The 19,506-nt window shown below is 40.8% G+C and overlaps 5 protein-coding genes across 5 annotated transcripts; 3 read left to right on the forward strand and 2 right to left on the reverse strand.

The window, feature by feature from the left end:
• The first annotated feature begins 231 nt into the window (after window positions 1–231).
• On the forward strand, window positions 232–6,392 carry aqz (aaquetzalli). Its single transcript, XM_017234947.3, has 2 exons — window positions 232–1,048; window positions 1,546–6,392. The coding sequence occupies exon 2, from the start codon at window positions 2,081–2,083 to the stop codon at window positions 2,933–2,935; it is 855 nt and encodes a 284-aa protein (XP_017090436.2). The 5' UTR covers window positions 232–1,048; window positions 1,546–2,080; the 3' UTR covers window positions 2,936–6,392.
• Window positions 6,393–10,091: 3,699 nt separating this feature from the next.
• Window positions 10,092–11,355, forward strand: LOC108121043 (uncharacterized). The gene is made up of 2 exons (XM_070282152.1): window positions 10,092–10,390; window positions 10,449–11,355. The coding sequence occupies exons 1-2, from the start codon at window positions 10,322–10,324 to the stop codon at window positions 11,013–11,015; spliced, it is 636 nt and encodes a 211-aa protein (XP_070138253.1). The 5' UTR covers window positions 10,092–10,321; the 3' UTR covers window positions 11,016–11,355.
• Window positions 11,356–13,014: 1,659 nt separating this feature from the next.
• Window positions 13,015–13,950, reverse strand: hng2 (hinge2). Its single transcript, XM_017234922.3, has 2 exons — window positions 13,730–13,950; window positions 13,015–13,677 (listed from the first exon to the last, which is right to left on the reverse strand). Exons 1-2 carry the CDS (start codon window positions 13,941–13,943, stop codon window positions 13,139–13,141), a joined length of 753 nt encoding a protein of 250 aa, XP_017090411.2. The 5' UTR covers window positions 13,944–13,950; the 3' UTR covers window positions 13,015–13,138.
• Window positions 13,951–14,125: 175 nt separating this feature from the next.
• Window positions 14,126–18,762, reverse strand: CCT7 (chaperonin containing TCP1 subunit 7). The gene is made up of 5 exons (XM_017234921.3): window positions 18,606–18,762; window positions 18,180–18,440; window positions 17,299–18,118; window positions 16,910–17,233; window positions 14,126–14,501 (listed from the first exon to the last, which is right to left on the reverse strand). Exons 1-5 carry the CDS (start codon window positions 18,606–18,608, stop codon window positions 14,272–14,274), a joined length of 1,638 nt encoding a protein of 545 aa, XP_017090410.1. The 5' UTR covers window positions 18,609–18,762; the 3' UTR covers window positions 14,126–14,271.
• Window positions 14,658–16,778, forward strand: LOC108121018 (uncharacterized). The gene is made up of 3 exons (XM_017234920.3): window positions 14,658–15,077; window positions 15,139–16,660; window positions 16,745–16,778. The coding sequence occupies exons 1-3, from the start codon at window positions 14,771–14,773 to the stop codon at window positions 16,761–16,763; spliced, it is 1,848 nt and encodes a 615-aa protein (XP_017090409.3). The 5' UTR covers window positions 14,658–14,770; the 3' UTR covers window positions 16,764–16,778.
• Window positions 18,763–19,506: the final 744 nt, after the last annotated feature.

The following is a 19,506-nucleotide window of genomic DNA, read 5'->3' on the forward strand; positions in this document are numbered from 1 at the left end:
GTAGCTATTAATATTTCAAAAAAGTTTATTGATTTTTTCAGTTTAAAATAGCTAGATCTAGCTTTATAACGGAAAAAGTAAGACAGTTGGCAACTATCGTTGGAAAAGTAATGCAACTATCGATATATTAATAGCTAGTGTGGCCAGGTAATGAAATTTCCACCACCCCAAATGGTTCAAAATTCCACATGGTATTGTAAACGAAGGTGACAAAATGGTGTTTCCTTCAGTGATGTGACCAGTCATGGTGAGAATTTCGAGAGACGCGTACCGAGGCGCAAAAAAGAACGAGCGAAGAAGATAGAAAAGGGAGAATCGATTAAAGTTTCTGCTTAATATATATATTATATATATGTAATTATATATTGTAAATGTCTTAAGTTAAGTGATAAAAACCAGATATTTGTGTAACGTTCAATATTTTAATACGCGTCGGAGTACAACGAGTGAAGCTAACCGCACACAAAGAAACGGGGTACTTGCGAGCGAATTAGGCAAAAACAAGAGCCAAAAGTTACAAAACAGAGCGCTGCGCAATAGACGGTGGTGTACATAGAGTTTAACTAAATCGGAATCAGAATCAGTTAAAAGTGTGATTTTTTTGAGCCTTTGTCTGTGAGTGGAGAGAAAGCTTTAAGCGGAATTACATACATATATAAAAGTACGAAGCCAGCCCGTCGCCATTTTGAAAGTGATTTTACAATACATATACATATACACACAGCGAACACATACATACACACAAACACCCAGAAACCCATCCAATTTGAAGAAAATCAACAAAACACAAAAACCAAAATCAACTTCCGCCACATTTTTAAAGTGAATAATCAACAAAATCAAGGCAACTTTTAACCCAAACTCAACACATTTTGTATATACATATATATCTTAATATATATATATATATATATATATATATATAACGCTTGGCACGTTCGGAATCTGTATAACAAAGTGTCGAGAAAATCCCCGAGCAATCGATAACTGCGCTACACACACACAGAGCCTACAGAGAGCGTTCGTGTCAGAGGTCTACAGCGAAAAAGTAAGTCGCAATTGTGTTGGTTTATACATATATGTATGTACGTATATCGCCGTATGTATGCATGCATGTGTGTTGATTCATTAATTCAGGTATTCCGCTATGGTCTGTCTGTTTGTATGTGACTCTGACGTCCCCGGTCCTCAGATCATACATACTTACATTTGTATGTATGTACGTAGCCAAACAAATACCTTTTGTTGACGTAAATAGCACAGAATAAGAACGTTCGCATACGTACGGCTGATATTTTCTTGCTGGTTACATTTGTTACAGGTTGTTGCTACCTGGAAATCGTACAAGTCTTATAGTACAAGCCATCCCCTTTCGGGGTTTCTTTTACCCTGTTATACATACACTCCCTCTTCGTAAGAAAGGGGGAGGACCTAACGTAACTGTAAATCCGTAACTATCCTGTTAGCTTGTCCCCTATTTTCTACCTGCAACATGGCTTTATTCTGTATTTTTAAATATTTTCTCTTATTCTCCTCTCGATACAGGATCAGCACGGCTTTAAATGCGACAGCAGCAGCTACGAGAATTTGCAAAATTAGAGCTAAGGATAGCTTAACCAGAGAAAGAGATAAATCAACAGACTGATAAACAATACATACGTTACAAGTTTAACTATATAAAAGTAAACAGCAGCTGTACATAAGAAGCGAGACCCAAACCGGACCCAGAGCCCGAGCCTACGTGCGTGCCTGCCCGTCGTGTCGCCCTTGCTCGCCCATTTTTTCAATTTTGGATTTTGTGGATGATCGAAGAAGAAGAAGAAGAGCATCTTAAGCGATAAGAACCAAAGAAGAAGAAGAAGAAAAACGAGCGACAGAATCAATCCAAGCGATAGCAGCAGCAGCAGCAGACACCGAGTTTGGTTTCGATTTATAAAAAAAATTGATTTAAGTGCGTGTGATATTTAACGTTAAGCATTAATTTAGCGAAGCAACCAAAAACAAAACAAAGATTAAAAAAAAGGCAAAACAGCAGAAATTTTAATAGAAGAGGAGTGAGAGAGACGACGACGAAATTACTATGACATACTCGCACAATAGCGTTAGGAACAACATCAGAATGACAACCGCAGCAGCAACCAAGTCCATACGATTGAAAAAGGGAGCAGCATCCGCTGCGGCATCTCCCTCGGTAGCATCATCCCCATCCCCAACATCCGTATCTGCATCCTCGCCAGTCACGCCCTTGGTAACTGCACATTCCAACAGTATTGCCAGCAGTACAAACATAACTCCCAACAACTCCAATTTGCTGAGCTCCTCGCCCACTAACTGCACCCCCATCCTGTCCGGCCTGTCGACGCCGAACAACCAACAACAGCGGCCCAGGCAATCACAGTCGCAGTCCGCCGGTTCGCAGCGCCGCCAGCAGCAGCGCCAGTCGCCGCAGCAAGGTGCCGGAGGCGGCGGGGCCTTTTTCTTTGCCAACAACAATCGGCGAACTGGAGGAGGACGGTCCCCACAGGGATCCATTGCAGTGCGCCAGTCGCCAGCCACCATTCTGGGCGGAGGTTTCTCGCCAACGATGGTGGCTACCGCTGGGGGATCGGCTCGGAAGCAGCGCAAGAGCCCGCCACTGGGTGGAAAGGTTTCGCCCCAGAACATGCAGCAGCAGCACCCACTCATACCCACCGCACTGACGCATTTCGCGGGCAGCAAATGTTTCGACGCCCCGGCACCTACGGCGCTGCCCAAGCCACCCCAGCACTGGACCCTGTCCAAGTCGGAGGAGAAGCAGACGAGGCCGTTGGGAGCGATGATGTCGTTGCCCAAGTTCCAGATGCCACTGATGATGCCGGTGCGCTCGTCGAAGCGCAATCTTCTTGACGAATTCGACACGCACAACCTGAAGCTGCTGCTCAACGTGCAGTCGTAACCTTGGTGCTGGAGGATCACAGTCCTGACAACAGCAGCAGTATCTGGAACTGGAACCGGAGCGAGTGGATTGAGAAACAACCGACCGACAAAAATGGATTGAACCCCGGAGGACCCCGAACCCGTCAACGAGATGCAAAAAATAAAAGATATGAGAAAAATAAAAATAATATAAAAAAAAAAAGAATAAAATAAAAGAAAAAAAGCAAAATGAAAAAACCTTAAAAAAAAACGAAAACATTTCAACTGAAAAATTGAACTTTTTTAAACAAAAAAACACAAAAAAAAAAAGCTAAAAAGAGTAATGTTTGTGATCTCAAGTGTGTATCATAAAACAAGAAACCCCCCTATTTGAGAAGCTATATGGGAGAAGGAGAAAACCGTTTCAAGCTAAAAACAAAATACACAAACAACTATCCTCACACAATCGATAAACAACCAACAACAACAACAATAAACAACGAGAAGACAACAAATAAACAATAAAAAATGCAAAATTCCCCGCTAAACAGAAACAGATCCAAACAAAACAGAACAGAACACTATCCTCAGCAACCACCCCTTTGCCAACTTCAATATGCAAACTTTAAAAAAACCAAAAGCCAATCGACGACAAACTGAAACTTAAAACCGAAATCGGTCGGAAATCGGAACCAAAAACCGTAAAAAAAAACAATCAATCGACGCCTGGCTAAAAAAACAAAAAAAAAGGAGTGATGAGAATGAGAATTAAATGAAAGGGAAGATAAACTTTGTATGTCTAACAACGGATACTTCACAACTGAACATTGTTTTAAACGTGATACGCAAATAGACTTGAAAATTAACTAATAAGTAAAATTAAAAGTATAATCATATTTATGAGTAATTCAAAAAAAATGGACGCTAGAAGCGCAGCATAAAGTACAGTTTATGTTTATCCCCCTAAAAGCGGACAAAATGTGCAACGTACCTTAAATCTAAACACACAAACAAAACTAAAAATTGTAATAAATTAGAATGCTGACTTAACAGAGAGACACGATAATATATATCTAAAAGAAGATATAATAATAATAATATAAAATCGTATACCCACCAAATCACAAAGACTAATTCTAACAACAAAAAAAAAAAAACGACGAAAACTCAACGTAGCCGCAGTTGCAGAAGACGCCGCAGCAGCAGAGCAGCCAAAGGCGACGCAGCAGAGCAGCAGCAGCAGCACCACCACGACCTCTCCTCTACCTTAAGATATAAATTCACGTATTGCAATTTGACCTGCCTAGATACTTCCATTATTTTTAGTTAAAAGTCGAGAAAAACGAAAGAAAAGTTACCAAGTACCAATTGTCCAAAAAAAACTAAAAAATATTGAGCTATGCCCCAATCAGGCTTACTTTAATAATTATTCTTAAACTTTAATTGTGAAAGGCTTTAACAAATTCTAATTTAAACATTCTTGAATTGTAAATATAGAAGGGAACAATGCTTAAATGTTCAAATAAAATTTTATATAAAAGCGTTAAATGATAAATCGATTAAAATACAAAAATGTAAGCATAAGAACGAAAGTGTAACATCAATACTTGCAATTAAGAATGTGTAATAGCGATTTTGAATGAGACAAGCAAGCAAGATTTTATTTGTATTTCCATGAAAAATATTTTTTATCTTGCGCTTAAAAAATATTCAAGTTTCAATTCCAAAGCGAATGAAAGTTGTAGAGAGTGATAGAATATCGCTAGAATAGAGAATGAAAATGAACTACTTTGAGAACTATTCGTTGATGCTCAATACTGAAACACTTGAACCCAGTACCTTATTTTCATTATTAGCATTACTTATTAATTGTTAACATTGATATGTATGTAAATTATTTAAGCATCCCCCCCCCCCCCACAAATCCCCCCCCCCCCCCCCCAGAGATCCAAAGTTAATTGTCTTTTACGTAGAATGAGAGCGAGAGATAGAGAGAGAGAGAACAGGGCAGCGTGTGAGTTTTTATGTGTTTTTTTTTGTTAAGTGAATTGTCCTAAATGTGATGAGCCAAAAAAGAAAACAAAATTAAAAAGAACTCCCATTACCTTAATAATAGTGGAAAAGCCCAGAAATAAGCACACTTGAGTTTTGTTTGCGCATATTGTTTAACTTCCTGAAAGAGCTAAGATATGATACAGAATCATATAGAGAGCCAACTACCACAGAGCTCTCGATAATAATAGTTTTAAAAAGAAAAATGTTGAAAAGCCAAAAAGTCAAGCACCGTTTAGGTATACTGAACAATTTGTCATATATTGGTAGCTTTAAAGCTTGTATCTTCAAGTTACATACATACATACACACAATCACCCCATCACCCCCCACTCCATACATCTACCTTCCCACTACTTAGAGTATTGTATATGGCGAAGGTGACCCGAGCAGTGCTCCGGAACAGCCCCTAGCTACATTTACCCCTTCCCCCCAACTCCATACAAACCAGAAAGAAGAACTCTAAAACCTGTCGCGCAGAATTTTGCATTTTTTTTTAAGTGTAAGCCTAACGTTTGTTACTTACTGGAATTAAATTTAAGCCGAAAGTGAGAGGAGAAGCGCTTAGATTTCATTGAAGAGAAGAACATATACAAAAGCCTAATTCTAATTCTATGAAAAAAAAGGAAAAATATGAAAGCCTAAAAACAGACCAAAACCGGGCCAAGTAGCTGCCACAGCTCTGCCTTGAACTGCGTGCACATGCGCCTTGAACCGCCGACTTTTTCAACACCAATCAGTACAAATTAATTTCCATTTTAAAGTTATCGAGCCCGGCCAAGATCACACGAGGCTCTCGACCCGAGTTCAATGCGTTTGTGCCGCCCTCCAAGGCAACTGTTGGAGGCTGCAGTCCCTTGAAAGAAATTCATTTTAATTTAAAGCGCAACGACGACGATTCGACAACTACTATATTGGAGTTCGAATATTAATTTTACCCTTTTATTGTTTAAGCCAAAAGATTCGTCGTTTTAAAAAAAAGAAGAAAATAAGAGAAAAAGTAAGCAGCCAAGCACTAAATATTTTTATTAATTTCCCATTGATCTAATTTACAATTTAATTTGCAATTTTTTGTGATACTTTGCTATATTTTTAAACCTGGAATATATACAAAACTGAAGAAAAAGTTAAAATAAATTACAATTACCCCACACACACAATTGCCGTCTATGGACCATTAGGATGAGTACGATTATGAAGAGAAAAATTGCTAATCAATACTGTATTTATAGAAACGATTGTGAAAATAAAATCAGATACAAACAAAACACTAAGCAATATTGGTATTGTGTTAAAAATCCAAGTCAACTTGTAACATTTGAAAGAAAAGAAAAAACAAAAGAAATCCCTCAACCAACCACAAAGCAATAGAAAAAATAAACAATTGTACACGGCTTTCGTAAAGTGATTTATTAAAGCCTTGTATAATTAACAAAAACAACAAATTTGTGTTTTTATTTTCCATAAGAATCTGAATCTAATTGCCATAACAACACTATATTATCTTACGCCTAGGCAAGCACATTTCAGAAATCGAAACACATGGGCAACATGTTTCAGGCTCTATTTTTTCAGTACGATTTCTAGGCCAGAAATTTAAAACAGACATGAACTGAAAACTGAAGGCTAGCTTTGAGAAAAGCCGATGCGTAAATACTCTTGCAGGTATTCCCCCAAGGAGGCTAAATGGGTCTTAAGGATATATTTTTAAAAAGCGAAATGGTATGTGAAGTTATCCGATCGATAGGAGATCCCTAACTCAGCATATATATTCTTCATTGTGTTCAAAGATTTCTAAATTAAATAATCCTTCCTGCAAGGGTATCTAAACAAAATAACCCTAGTTCGAAACAGGCAAATGGTTTTAAAAATAAGTATAAATGCCGAAGAAACTATGGAATGCTTTCACACAAACTACAAGATACAATAAAATCATAAGCAATCCCACAAGCCCCAATATTAGAATACCCTCTCGAGGGTAACAATAAACTCTATTTCATTTCTGAGAAAACAACACTTCTATGTTAGTAAACATCTGTATAAATGAATGTGGCAAGAATTCTTAAATAAATATCCGATTGTGAGTTATATAAAAAAATATATGCAACATTAAAGAATTTGATAGATTCCTTTGCAACCAGTCAGCATGATAACGATAAGAGATTAAAGGTTTTATTAAAACAATACACATAATAGATAACTTTATAAATGTAATTACGAAATATATATGTATGAACTATGAAAAGACAGAAATAGTTATACTAAGAGCTCTGAAAGCATACAGTCAAGTTAAAACTGAAGAAATCCTAAATAATAGATCCCCACCACAGAACCCAGAAAAGCCCTTCAACACCTCCAAAACCAAAACCCAACCCATCCCATCCATCCTCCCCAAATCCCCTAAGAAATGAACAAAGAGATTGGGTATTTTCAATGGACCACCTATAAGGGGTCTTCTCAATGGACCTGCCGGACCTACAACAATGGAAAGTAACTAGAGAAGCTATTATCTTCAATGGAAAATCCCGAAACGCAATAAAGGACTACTCCTGGACAAGATATAACTGGTTCTTAAAACTCCTAGCATGGATCCCAAAAGACCAAAGGAAAAGTAAGTGGCTTGGATTAGTTTACAGGTAAGTGGGAAAAAATAGCATGACTCACTCACTGGCTGTGCAAACTAGTATTATCTAGGTGGATTTCTCTAGAGGTTGCTCGAACCAAATGGCTTGTGGTATACGTGCCTCGCTTCACCTCTGATCGTGCCAGTCGAGGCACAGAGAGAAATTCCTCTAAAAAAGTTTAAAATATTTATATTTGAAAAAAATAAAGAAATATTCTAAAATATGACTAAGTCGTTTTATAAAAATTAAAACAAAAATTCAGTTTTATAATTTCTGTATGTGTTCTAGTGCATTGTAGGTCTGTTTGTTTTTTACCAATCTCGTTTGGGTTTCTTTATAAACGATGTCGCAAAAGAAAACTGGATTTGTGGACGACTCACAAAGTTGGCAATGGGTTTCGGTTTTGAATTCGGTGTCGTTGTTTACCGCTTGGCTACGTCTTAAGTATGTTTGTACATTGTATCTTCATACATATTCATGTAGATACATACATATATAATATGTATCTTTGTTGTACTTATGTATGTATCTTCGATTAAACACAAAAAAAAGAAGTACTCTGAATACAGGAATATAAGTGTGTGGGCTGACCATATTTGTACATTGAAATAGCTTTCCCCGTTGCTTTCATTTTATGTTGAGACAGCAGTCTTTTATTTTTCCCCTTTCTGTTTTTCATTTTCAATGATTTCAGACCACCCTCTTCTGATAAAGACGTACAAACATGACCACATGCATAGTACATATGTACATAAATTCATAGTACATACATACACTTAAACTCAAGTCAAATCAAAAGCGTAAACAACTTTGTTTTTATTTCTGTTGCTGTTGCTACTTTTTTTTATTTTTATGGCGGTCTGCTTCAACTAATTGCGATAGTACCAGTCTCGAGGGGTAGGAGGTGGTTTGGCAAAAAAACATTATTTTTTATCTTTCTTTTTCTAAGTAGACAAAAAGTAGCTGGATGAACTTATGTCTACCCTTTAATTAACAAAAAAATATATTTTATTTTACTCAGCCTAAACTTTAATAAAATGATCATTTTTTTTAATAACAGATCTATTTTCTTATAATATATACTTTATATATTTTTTTAATAAAACCCAAAAACCTCCTTTAACTTTTTTTGTTCCAGGGTGTCAAAACGAGCTGGCCCAAAACAAGCCGTATGCGTGAACCGATCTCACAGTGGGACTGGTTGGATGCGATGTTTCTACGCAAATGGTATCTGTAAGATACACACACGTAGCCGCCACACGCGTGCACTCACACAAAGTTGTTGGCCAGAAACGAGGGAGCTCACCGACGACGGCCTCGTTTGTGTGTATTTACAAGCTTTGTGCGTTGGTCTCCAACGACCCCTTGGCCTCGTATCCCCCGTATCATCACCCAACCACTTCATCCGTCCACCCCCCCTGAGAATATATTTTCTTAATTTTCTTTATAAACATATGTATGTACATATGTATGTAAGTACGTATGAACGCATATTTGCCAAAAACAAAAAATAAATATAAAATGTAAAGAAAAGTAAGTCCAGAGTTATACGAAAATTGTCATACCCTTTCAGATACTTTTCCTAGGTGCTTAGCATACTTCTGAATAAAGTCTATATACCCTGAATTTGAATTTAAATCTGAATATGTCTGTATGGGCGAATCATGTGAGTGTGTGCCAATGTTTTTTTATTTTCTTCTTCTTTTTTGTTTTTGTTATTTTTCAAGCTATGGAATAATTTATTTTCGCTGCGCAATTTCTTCCATTGATTCCCCGGGCTGTTATTCGCACATTTGTGTGAACGTTTGTATTTTTTTTGATATGTCGTTCTTCCACTGAACCTATCGCCCTGGCTGCCCTGCTTTGGTTTGATATTATTTTCTAAATTAAGGCACATACTCGTCGACACAAAAGTACTTTCATTCCTACAGACATACAATATGTATGTATGTTTGTACATATGCCGATAACATTCGCACCTTATCGCTATAGTGGTCTCTATGTATAAGTGTGTATGATTATAATTATTATTGCACGCGTAAACAGAAAATAGCGATTGCGGTTGTTGTTACTTCAAATGCCTGATAAGCCCAGAAATCGAGCAGATGCAGCCAATGAAGTATTTCATCAATGTTCACAACGGAAGTTTCATCAAACGAATTACTCGATTCCCAAAAAAGTGGATGATTCATAGGGCCGAAATAAAAAGCATGCGGGTTTTACATTTCTGTTTATGGATCCACGTTTTTTATACGTTTTTTTTATCCAGCATTTCCAAACTCTATGAAATACCATTTGTTTTGAGAGGTTTTAGACAAAAAAGATGCTTTATAATATAAAGTTTAGATGTAGAGGTTTTAACTCCAAAAGATAGTATAACCATTTGGTATAACCTCTTAAAAAAATTACATATTCCACCTTTAAATTTAAACAGTTTTAGCCATAACGACGTGTAAATTCCATTTGTTACATATTCTTACAAAAATTAAGTTTAAACTTCAATAGTCACTCGTCTCAGTGTATTTCTAATCCCAGGCACCACGTGACACATCGTCTGTCTCCTCGCTCCCCGCATTCTTGGCCTGGACAGAAAATTCTGTCAATGAATGAATCTGCCGAGCTGCCACCTCAGACCCAATAGTTATGATAACCCCACGTCGATCGATAAGCCTCCCGAGCTGAGATTATGTGGTCTGATCAGGAGTTTTTTGGCCTGGAATCAGTCAATCGTATAATAGTCCCTCGTCGAGATGTCTTTTTGCATCGCAGCACTGACTGCCAGTGCTCTTATTATCCTGAGCACTTTCTCGCTGGTCCAGGCAGGGTTTTAGAAAAGAAATATTAGAGGCTTCTCAACTAACTATCTGTACCTCACAGGGCAACGTGACGTTTCACTTCACTTTGGATTTCCATGTCAAGCAGCCAATCAACTCGAGCGAGGTGATCGATAAGACCATTCTGGTGGAAAACAATGAGATATCCGTGGTGGACTATGAAGCAACGACTGCCTCGCCAATTGGACAGTGGTCGGATCAGGACCAATATAACGACGTCACCCTGCACAAGGTTCTGGAAACGAGGAGCATTGTCCAGCAATTGAATGCAGAACTTTCCCCCTTGGCTGGTAGAAGCAACTATTTGGCCAGGACACTAAAGCTGAGTCTGCGATATGTCAACGCGGTGGATGCCAGTCTCGAGAATTTGACCAACTTTGGGGAGCTGGTAGAGCTTCTAAGGAAGTTTGTCAGCCTTATAGACACCCTGCGCGACCCCTCTAATTTCGGCGGAGCTCGCAGCTTGGAGTACGTACTCTTTAAACTGGTTCTGGAAAAATACGATATCCCAAGCAAACGGCAGGAAATTGGAGAGTTACTGGATAGGGCGGAGACCGCTTGGCAGAGATACCAAAACTCACAGGTGGTTATCTTGGAGAACTCAACCTGAGATTTAAAGAAAGAAGATCTACAGCACGCTTAGGATGCACTTTAGGAATAGAATTAGGGTAGAGTCCTGAGGACAAAGACTTTTGCTGCACCATCCAAAGGCAGCGGGACTCCTAAACAGAAAAACCCATCAAAGGAACATCCTGTCTATTATACAGTTCTAATAAAACAAGAACGTATATAACGATAACAGGTACAGGGCACAGGGGAGGGCTGGGGAAGGAAAAGCCAAACCAAGAGGAGTTTAAATACACAGGGACAAAAATAAAATACCAATTGTTAAGCGTATAATTAGATGTTTACTAAAATCAAAGATAAATAAATAGCCTAAGAAAACAAAATTGGTTCAGAGGAACTCGTCTCTTAGTGTACAATTTTTTTAAGTGTATTGTATAGCCAGAAACATTCATTGAGCAGATGCAGGTAGTAGGGATCGAAAAATATAGGGGATCATTTAAGTGCCGAACAACAGCTGCCGGATCCGTTGCTAATGTGAGCGTGCAGGGCAGGGCCTCGATCGCAGGACCGAAATTTGTTAGCTCGAAACCAACCACTGTTGAGCGGTTCACATGCTGTAAAGTGGGAAATAAAGTGCCGACTTTGGAAAATACAGACGAACACCATATGCTTGACAATAGGGTGGGGCGTCCTTTCGAGGGTAACGTTTTGTACCCCCCTCGAGGCTCTCAGGAACCTCGAGCTGCGTGGAGCTCATGTAAGGCGAAACCTTATATGAATTACTTAGTTACCCTTAACAATTTCGTAACGGTCTTCGGTGATTTTTTTTAGGGGTGCCTCGGGTTTCGAGTGTCGAGTTATAAATACTCAATACATAAATGTGGGTCTTTGTATAGGACAAAAGCCATGTAGAAATCTGTATACATAATGGAAAGTCGATTGCCACAAAAGAGACAAGCTATATGAATACAGGTTTAACTATTTTTTTGATTAATAAAAACTGGTCAAACAGCTTCGGGCCGTCGCAACGAACATCCAACGGCTTATTTACCATTTTGACAGTTTATGTTTATACTAAAATATCTCTGCCTGGGATAGGTATGGGAACCACATGTACCACATAGGGTACCGCATAAAAAATGTCCTATTTCCTTATATAAATGTGTATACGATTGGTTAGGTATCATAAGCATTATATTTATTAACACTACATATGTACATATATTTTTTTTAAAGGGTCTTCTATATGAGTTCTAACACTTGAGATTTTAAAATAAACATATTTTGTATTAAGAAATATATTTTAGATATAAAAACTTGAAAGGTTTTTTTTTTTTAAAAAGATTGTATAGTCTACACAATTACAAGAACTCAATAGTACACAAGTACTGCAAATTGTATATATTTGGAGTATTGATATTTGCTTTTTTTTGGGATTGTAAACAGTAATATGAACATTGAAAACTTTTTGCATCGTTTTTCCAATAAGCTATTAAATGGTAATATAAGCTAATAAGCTAATTTCTGCGTCCGTCCCTTCCTAAGACAATATATTTTTTAGATTTTTTGTCCATTTTGCGTGATGGTATCCCTTGAAAATGGGTTTTCCCCTAAATGGGGAAATTATCCAATTAATTTTTATCCAATTCTCGAACGGAGTACCTTATATATATATTTTCCTTATATGGCCCACAGTGAAGGCTATATCTTCCGCAATTCTCATCCGATTCCCAAGCGGAGTATCTTAAACGATTTCTGGATCGATTCTTCACCATTCTGAATCAAAATCCTGAGACAAAATATTTTTCAGATTATTTTTTCCATTTTTCATAAAGGGATCCGTTGAAAATGGTGTTTTCCCCTTTAGGGTACACAGTGATGGCTATATCTTCCCCAATTCTCATCCGATTCTCGAGCGGAGTACCTTAAACGATTTCTGGATCGATTTTTCACCATTCTAAATTAAAATCCTAAGACAAAATAGTTTTTAGATTTTTTGTCCGTTTTTTGTGATGGGATCCCTTGAAAATGGGGTTTTCTTCTATAAGGCCCACAGTGATGGCTATATCTTTCCCAATTGTCATCCGATTCGATAACGATTAGGATGGTCATCGCTAACCCAGTTGCCATCACAATAATACAAGTTTCTTTTTTTTAAATCTATGTTTAATTGGGTTTGAAGTTACGGAGTATCTTGAGCACTTCGATTTGAAAGTCGAGCTTGCGATCAGCACACATCCGCTTCATGTGAGGCTTGATGCTGTCAAAGAAGGCCTGATCGGGATCAGAGAAGGAAGTTGAAGTTGAAGTGGGTGCACAGGAGGAAGTGGAGGATGTATTGATATTTGGGTCACCTGGTGGTGTCCCGTTTTCAGAGAAGACAGGCGGTATATCGTCCAAAAGCAAGTTCAGGTTTTCGGTCTGTGGGGAAGAGGGCTCTTGGTCCGTTTCTTGGCCAGAAGAACGTCTTCGCTTCTTGAGTGATCTTTGACTAGCCGGTAGGCGCCTTCGCTTCACAGGCACATTGGGCTCCTCTTTTATAGGTTCCTCGTCCTCATCAGTCTCTGCTTTAACGCCCAACAGAAAGCTAAGCTCCTTCTCGTATATGTAGGAAGCTCTGGCCACTTCTTCGCCACTTTGGCGCAGCCGGTTTACACGCAAGTAGCTATCCCGTGTGTTTTTCCAACGTTTCAGCAAGGTCCTAACTGATTTACAACTTTATTGTGGATATATACAAAAAGCTTCGACAAAACATACCGATTTCCTGCTTCTCTGGTTCGCTGGCCTCCTCGAATTCATTGCACAGCTCCTGGCCAATTTCCTGCCAGGCTAGATCCCTCAGTTCCCGATTGTGAAAGTTAGGGTGACGACGCTCCCAGATAATGGAACGCTTGTGGACCGCCTCGATGAATTCGTACATGGAGTACCGATTATTGTGTCCCGCGGTTCTCAGAACCTTGTGATTTCCCATCTTAAGTTGTTTATTTACGTGATGGATGGAAATAATTCGGAGGTGCGCTTAACAGCACGCGGATTTTGGACAGCCAAATAACAGCACCGTGATGGAGCTGCCACCATGTTGCAATTAAAACAAATTTTGAATTGTTATACAAATCTTTTAAATTTTTTTGTTTATTATTAAACATATACAGATAGGTCAGTGTATTATTTTTTCTGTTGTTCTGTAGTGCGTTTCGAAAATGCGAAAGTATGACCGACTAATACGTGTTCGTGTTAAATTAGGATAGAAATGCAAGTGAGTAGATGATTAGTGTGCTTTCTGAAGTTCTGGATGAGTTTTACATGGGCCTGCCCATGCCGCGGCCCATTCCCATGGGCCCACCGCCAGCCATAGGAGGTTCGCCGGCCTTCGGGCTCTTTATTGTCTCGTCGACGGACAGAACCATGCAGGCTGCCTCGGCGGCAGCTGTTAAGGCATTGATCTTAATGATCGATGGTTCCCACACGCACTGCTCAAAGTTGTCCGAAATGTCTTCCTTGGTTATGTCCACACCAAACCACTGGCCACCTGTTAAAAGAAGATAAGAAAAGGTTTAAAAATAAAGTTTTTTAAATGTCCAAAATATTTAAAAAACAATTTGTAACCGCTAAATTCATGACAATGTGGCAACACTACCAACAGCCCGCGAAACGACTTTTTTCTGCTGTGCAAAAGAGCACACACTACAGCACTCTGTGCCGAGCGAGAGAGAGAGAGTGAGCCGAAAAACACGCGCTGCATTTTCTTTACGTTCCTCTGATTTTATAGCTTATAACAAAAATAATTGAAAATAAAGGATGTCCAGCTCAGGGAGAAAGCGCAAACAACAGTTGAAGCCGCGGCAGGACGATCACCGATCGCCGGTGAAGCGTCGCAGCGTCGACATCAAAAAGGAGCCCTTAGACTCGTACCCGGCACTGGCGGACTACGACCTGAGCACTGCAGACATCAAGCCGGACCTCACGGAGTTGCACCTCCAACTGGCAACCGAGCAGCGTACGGCCGTCAATCCCAATCTCAGCGACTTGAACCGCCAGGAGAGCGACTCTGACGAAGACGGCTATTCGGAACTGAACTACCAATCGTCAGATGTCTTTTGTCAGGGTAAGTCCATCACCTCCCATAAATGTAGTGTCCGCCACTTACGTAACTTCTTGAAAAATAGATGAGCCGGATGAGTTCGACCCTGAGTGGACCTCCCAGCAGTCGAGCACAAGGCTACTCTTCAAGTTTCATACTCCCTTGCAGCAAACTGGCTTGAAGGGAGCAAAACGCTTTCAATGCCCCCAGCAGTACTTCAATCTACTCGTGGGAAACCGCTCCAAGTTCTTTGCTGCTCTGGCTCAAGGTGTAAACCTTCGTGCTGGAACAGCGTCCACCAGTGCCGAAGAAATGGAATCCTTTGTAGGCCTTTCTCTCCTGATGAGCGATTTAAAGCTCCATGATCTAGCGGACTACTGGAAAAATAACACGTTTTTGGGCTTTGCTGGTTTCTCCGATAAATTGGGCGAAGACCGATATCATAAGTTGCTGCAGTGGCTCAATTTCGATTGTTTGCCTAATGATAACAGCAAAGAAAAAGACGCCATTCCCCTCCTGAATTTTATAAACGAGCGGATGGATGAGTTGTACGTGTGTGGCCAACAGTTGGTGCTGAACGACCCAGTGGTACTTTGGAAAGGAACATTCAGCTACCTGGAGGATCTGCCTTGCCGGTTCCGTTGCAACTCCATGGTTCTCCACATGCTGACGGAACAAAGTGGTCTGGTGGTGAAGCTCTTGCCAGAAATTGTGCGGCGCGAAGACTCTGCTGCATGGATACGGAATTCCCGGCAATTGGTGCAGCACAGAATCGGCGTGGCCCTGAAGTTAATGGGAGATCACCAAAGCGGACGCACTGTGTATGCATCGAAGTTCTATGGCAGCTATGGTTTGGCCCACGAGTTGGCCAAGCAAGAGACCTACTGCACTGGGCTGCTGGACAGGAATAGGTACGGCAACAGCAAGGCCCTGGTGCACCAGCAACTGGAGCCTAATCGCATCATCACCAGTTATGCCTCGCCTCTGATGATGGGGAAATGGCGGCGGAGGGAAAAGAGCCTCTACTTTTTCAGTTCCGACTGCTTGGCAATATATGCCAAGGAAATGTCAATGCAGAAGACCAACGCAAGGCCCAAGCTGATTCAGGAACTTGATTGGCAGCTGAAAGCGGGCAACCTGAGTCGACAGCAACTCATCCAATACCAGCCAGGTTGCCACGAACTTCCCACGGACAAAAAGCTGGCCATCTTCCTCATAAACGTCCTAGTCTACAACGCTCATCTGCTATACATGGCCAATGCTCAAAACGCAAGGGGAGGACGCCTCAAGAGCTATGCAGAGTTCCGTATGGTCATAATAAAGTCCCTGTTGCGGGAGGAGCAGGTTGCAGAGCCCGTCGCAATCAGCCCTCGAAAACTGGAGGAACCAATAGAGAAAGTAAAGGAAAAGAAGCCAGTAACGCCCCCGAGCATCCGCCACGAAGCCGTACTCATTCAGCACAATGGAAAACCGGCGAAGAAAAACTGTCGTAATTGCCACAAAGGCGGAATGCTGCAGTTCAGCAAGTTTATGTGCAACTCTTGCCCGGACAAGCCTGGTCTTTGCCAAGAACCTTGCTTCCGTCTATGGCATGACCAACTAAAGAAGTGAGAAATAAAAGTGATCTAATGATTCAATTGGTTTTAACTTAGAATTTTGAGACTTGATTCGTTTTCTTTATGCTTTCCCAGAAGGTCTCAACAATCCTAGGGAATTCTTATTGGACTAACTGAAATCTTTACACTGAAACCACACATTATGTTCCTATTATATAGAATGCTCCCATTGGATATATAATAAAAGTGAGTCATGAAGACTGAAAGCTACAAGTTGTATGAAAAGATTTGATTACTCACCCTGGGCATGTTTCTGGCGCAGCTTGTTGAGAATGTTGGTGGCATCAAAGCCGGCGTTGTCGCACAGCTGGCGTGGAATAACCTCCAAGCCCTTTGCGATGGCGGCAATCAGCAGCTGCTCCTTGCCAGCGATGGTGCGCGAGTAGTCGCGCAGGAGTTTCGACAGCTCCATTTCAATGGCACCGCCTCCAGCAACTACGGAATCGTGTTTGATGGTGCGACGGACAATCATGATAGCATCGTGCAGGGAGCGCTCCGTCTCCTCCAAAAACTGCTCGGCGCCACCACGCAGAATCAGAGTGCTTGTCTTGGCGTTCGGGCATCCTGTTTAAAAAAAAAATAATGTTGGGTTTGTGGTTTCAACTTCAAAATAAGCTTGAAAATAATACCTTGGAACAAGTTGAAGCGTTCTCCGCCCACCTGGCGCTCCTCGAAATGCTCGCAAAGGCCAAGCACCTTGGCGTTGATGTCATTGGCGGTGGTCATGACGGCGCCGCCGCAAGCCTTCATTGTACGTTTGAGATCCTCCTCAGGAACACGGCCCGCACAGAAAATGTCACGGTCGGCGAAATACTGTGTGGCCACATCGCCAATGGGGAGCTTTGAGAGTACTACGTTGGCGCCAGACTCGTGGATCTTGGCCAGCTTGTTGTACAGAATCTGCCACTCGGCATCGACGACCTTCTGGTACTCCTTAACGTTGTCTACGCGGATCTCGGCGTTGTCTCGCTCTGCCTTCAACTCCAGCTCAATGTTAAGAAGGGCGATCTTGCACTTGTCGTACGACTTCGGTGCCATCTCGAAACCGGCATAGGAGAAGGTCTTCTTGAAAGCCACACCAGAAATCAACTGGGACTCCTCAAGGGATCCGCCAGTAACTTTCTTGATGCCAATCATGTTAAGCGGCAACAGCTCATCCAAGGACAGAACGGCATCCACAACGATCTTTGAGAAAAAGTCCTTCTGCTGGTGGATCAGCTTGGAAGACATCGCGGTGGCGGCGCATTTCTCCAGCAGAGAGCGTTGCTCCTCCTTGGATTGCTTCACAATCTGCACAGAGATTTCGCTGATTTTCTCCATGCAGAGCTGGAGTGCCTTGCGAATGGCTTTGATTATCACACGTGGGTGAACGCCCTCCTCCACGAAAGGCTTGACCTGCTTTAGGAATTCGCCGGCCAGCAGAACCACGCTTGTGGTTCCATCACCCACCTAAAATAAACAAGCTTTTTGTAGTCACGTGCTTCAGTTGTCAGCAGTCGCATTCAATTACCTCTGCATCTTGTGACTTTGCGATGTCCACCAGCGTTTTGGCAGCGGGATGGATAATCTCCAACAGCTTCATGATAGTGGCGCCATCGTTAGAGATCGTGGCCTTGCCTTGCGAGTCCACAATGAGCTTATCCATACCGCGGGGACCCAAGGTGGTCCGAACCGCGTCCACGATCGACTGGCAGGCATTGATGTTCGACACCAGTTGCGGCTTGCCCTGGGACGTATCGGTGCCTTCCTTCAGGAGCACGATTTGCGGTTGCTAGGGAGCAAAGGAGTGCAGCGAAATACAGCGATTAGTCAGCAGATGTCTTCGGCTTGCGAGAAGCTTCTTTGCAGGTTATGTTTACATTCGCGTGCCGCTTGAAACGGAATCCATGTCTCGGGCTGCGGTGCGGCTAAAATGGTTATTTGCGGCCTAACTTACCATTTTTGTGTGATGGGAGGGCTCTTTCAACGTTGGTAAAGATAAAAACTGTCAATTTACTAGCAGACAGTAGACAGGGCAGCCTTTAGTTCACGTTTTTGGTCGGTGATGTCAAAAGATATCGATGGAGGAGCCGGCACTATCGATTTAAATTTATTCAGCTTAATTAGTATGCCCAGACTTTTGAGGAAAAAGGTGGGAAAACAAGATAACGTTATATGGCGCCAGTTTTGAATATTTTGAAACTGAAAAAAATCGTTATGGAGTTTTTCACTTTGGCTGCCATTAAGAATTACACTGGGGACTAAAACTATGAGAACCAATTTTCCTAGTCACTAATTTTGTTTTCAATTTTAAATGTACTTGTTATTGTTTAAAAAAAATCACTTTTTAGAACAGGAAGAAGAAGAAATGACTTTAATTGGATTCACTTAAAACTTTGTTTTGTTTTTGAAAAGTAAAATTGAAATAACGTAATCTATCGATAAATGGCCCGATAGTTTGACGTTACTGTTAAACGTAAAGCGTGATTTGAAAATTCTTCTAACTTCAAATATAGATTTGTGATTATTTCTATTTATATAAATTTGGCGATCCACGACTCTTACATGCACGCACGCACGTCGCTTATTCCATTTTAGAATGTGCACCGCATCTTCAGTTTGTTTCGACCGCTCAACTTGAGTGAGTTGCACCCGAGCAACGATAAAAAATGAGTTTTTGAAAACAACCCAAAATATAATTGGGTTGAAAGGGAAACAGACAGTTAAATCTAATTCGGCCATGTGGAATTGGAATTTAGTTGCTCAAGGCTCCTCCAATCGACGACATCAGATCACATAAAATGCGAATGCGTTCGAACACCGTGGAGTGATTACGAAACTGAACAGGATTGGGATTT

The sequence above is a fragment of the Drosophila bipectinata genome, chromosome 3R, assembly GCF_030179905.1.
Source record: "Drosophila bipectinata strain 14024-0381.07 chromosome 3R, DbipHiC1v2, whole genome shotgun sequence".
Taxonomy (NCBI): Eukaryota; Metazoa; Arthropoda; class Insecta; order Diptera; family Drosophilidae; genus Drosophila; species Drosophila bipectinata.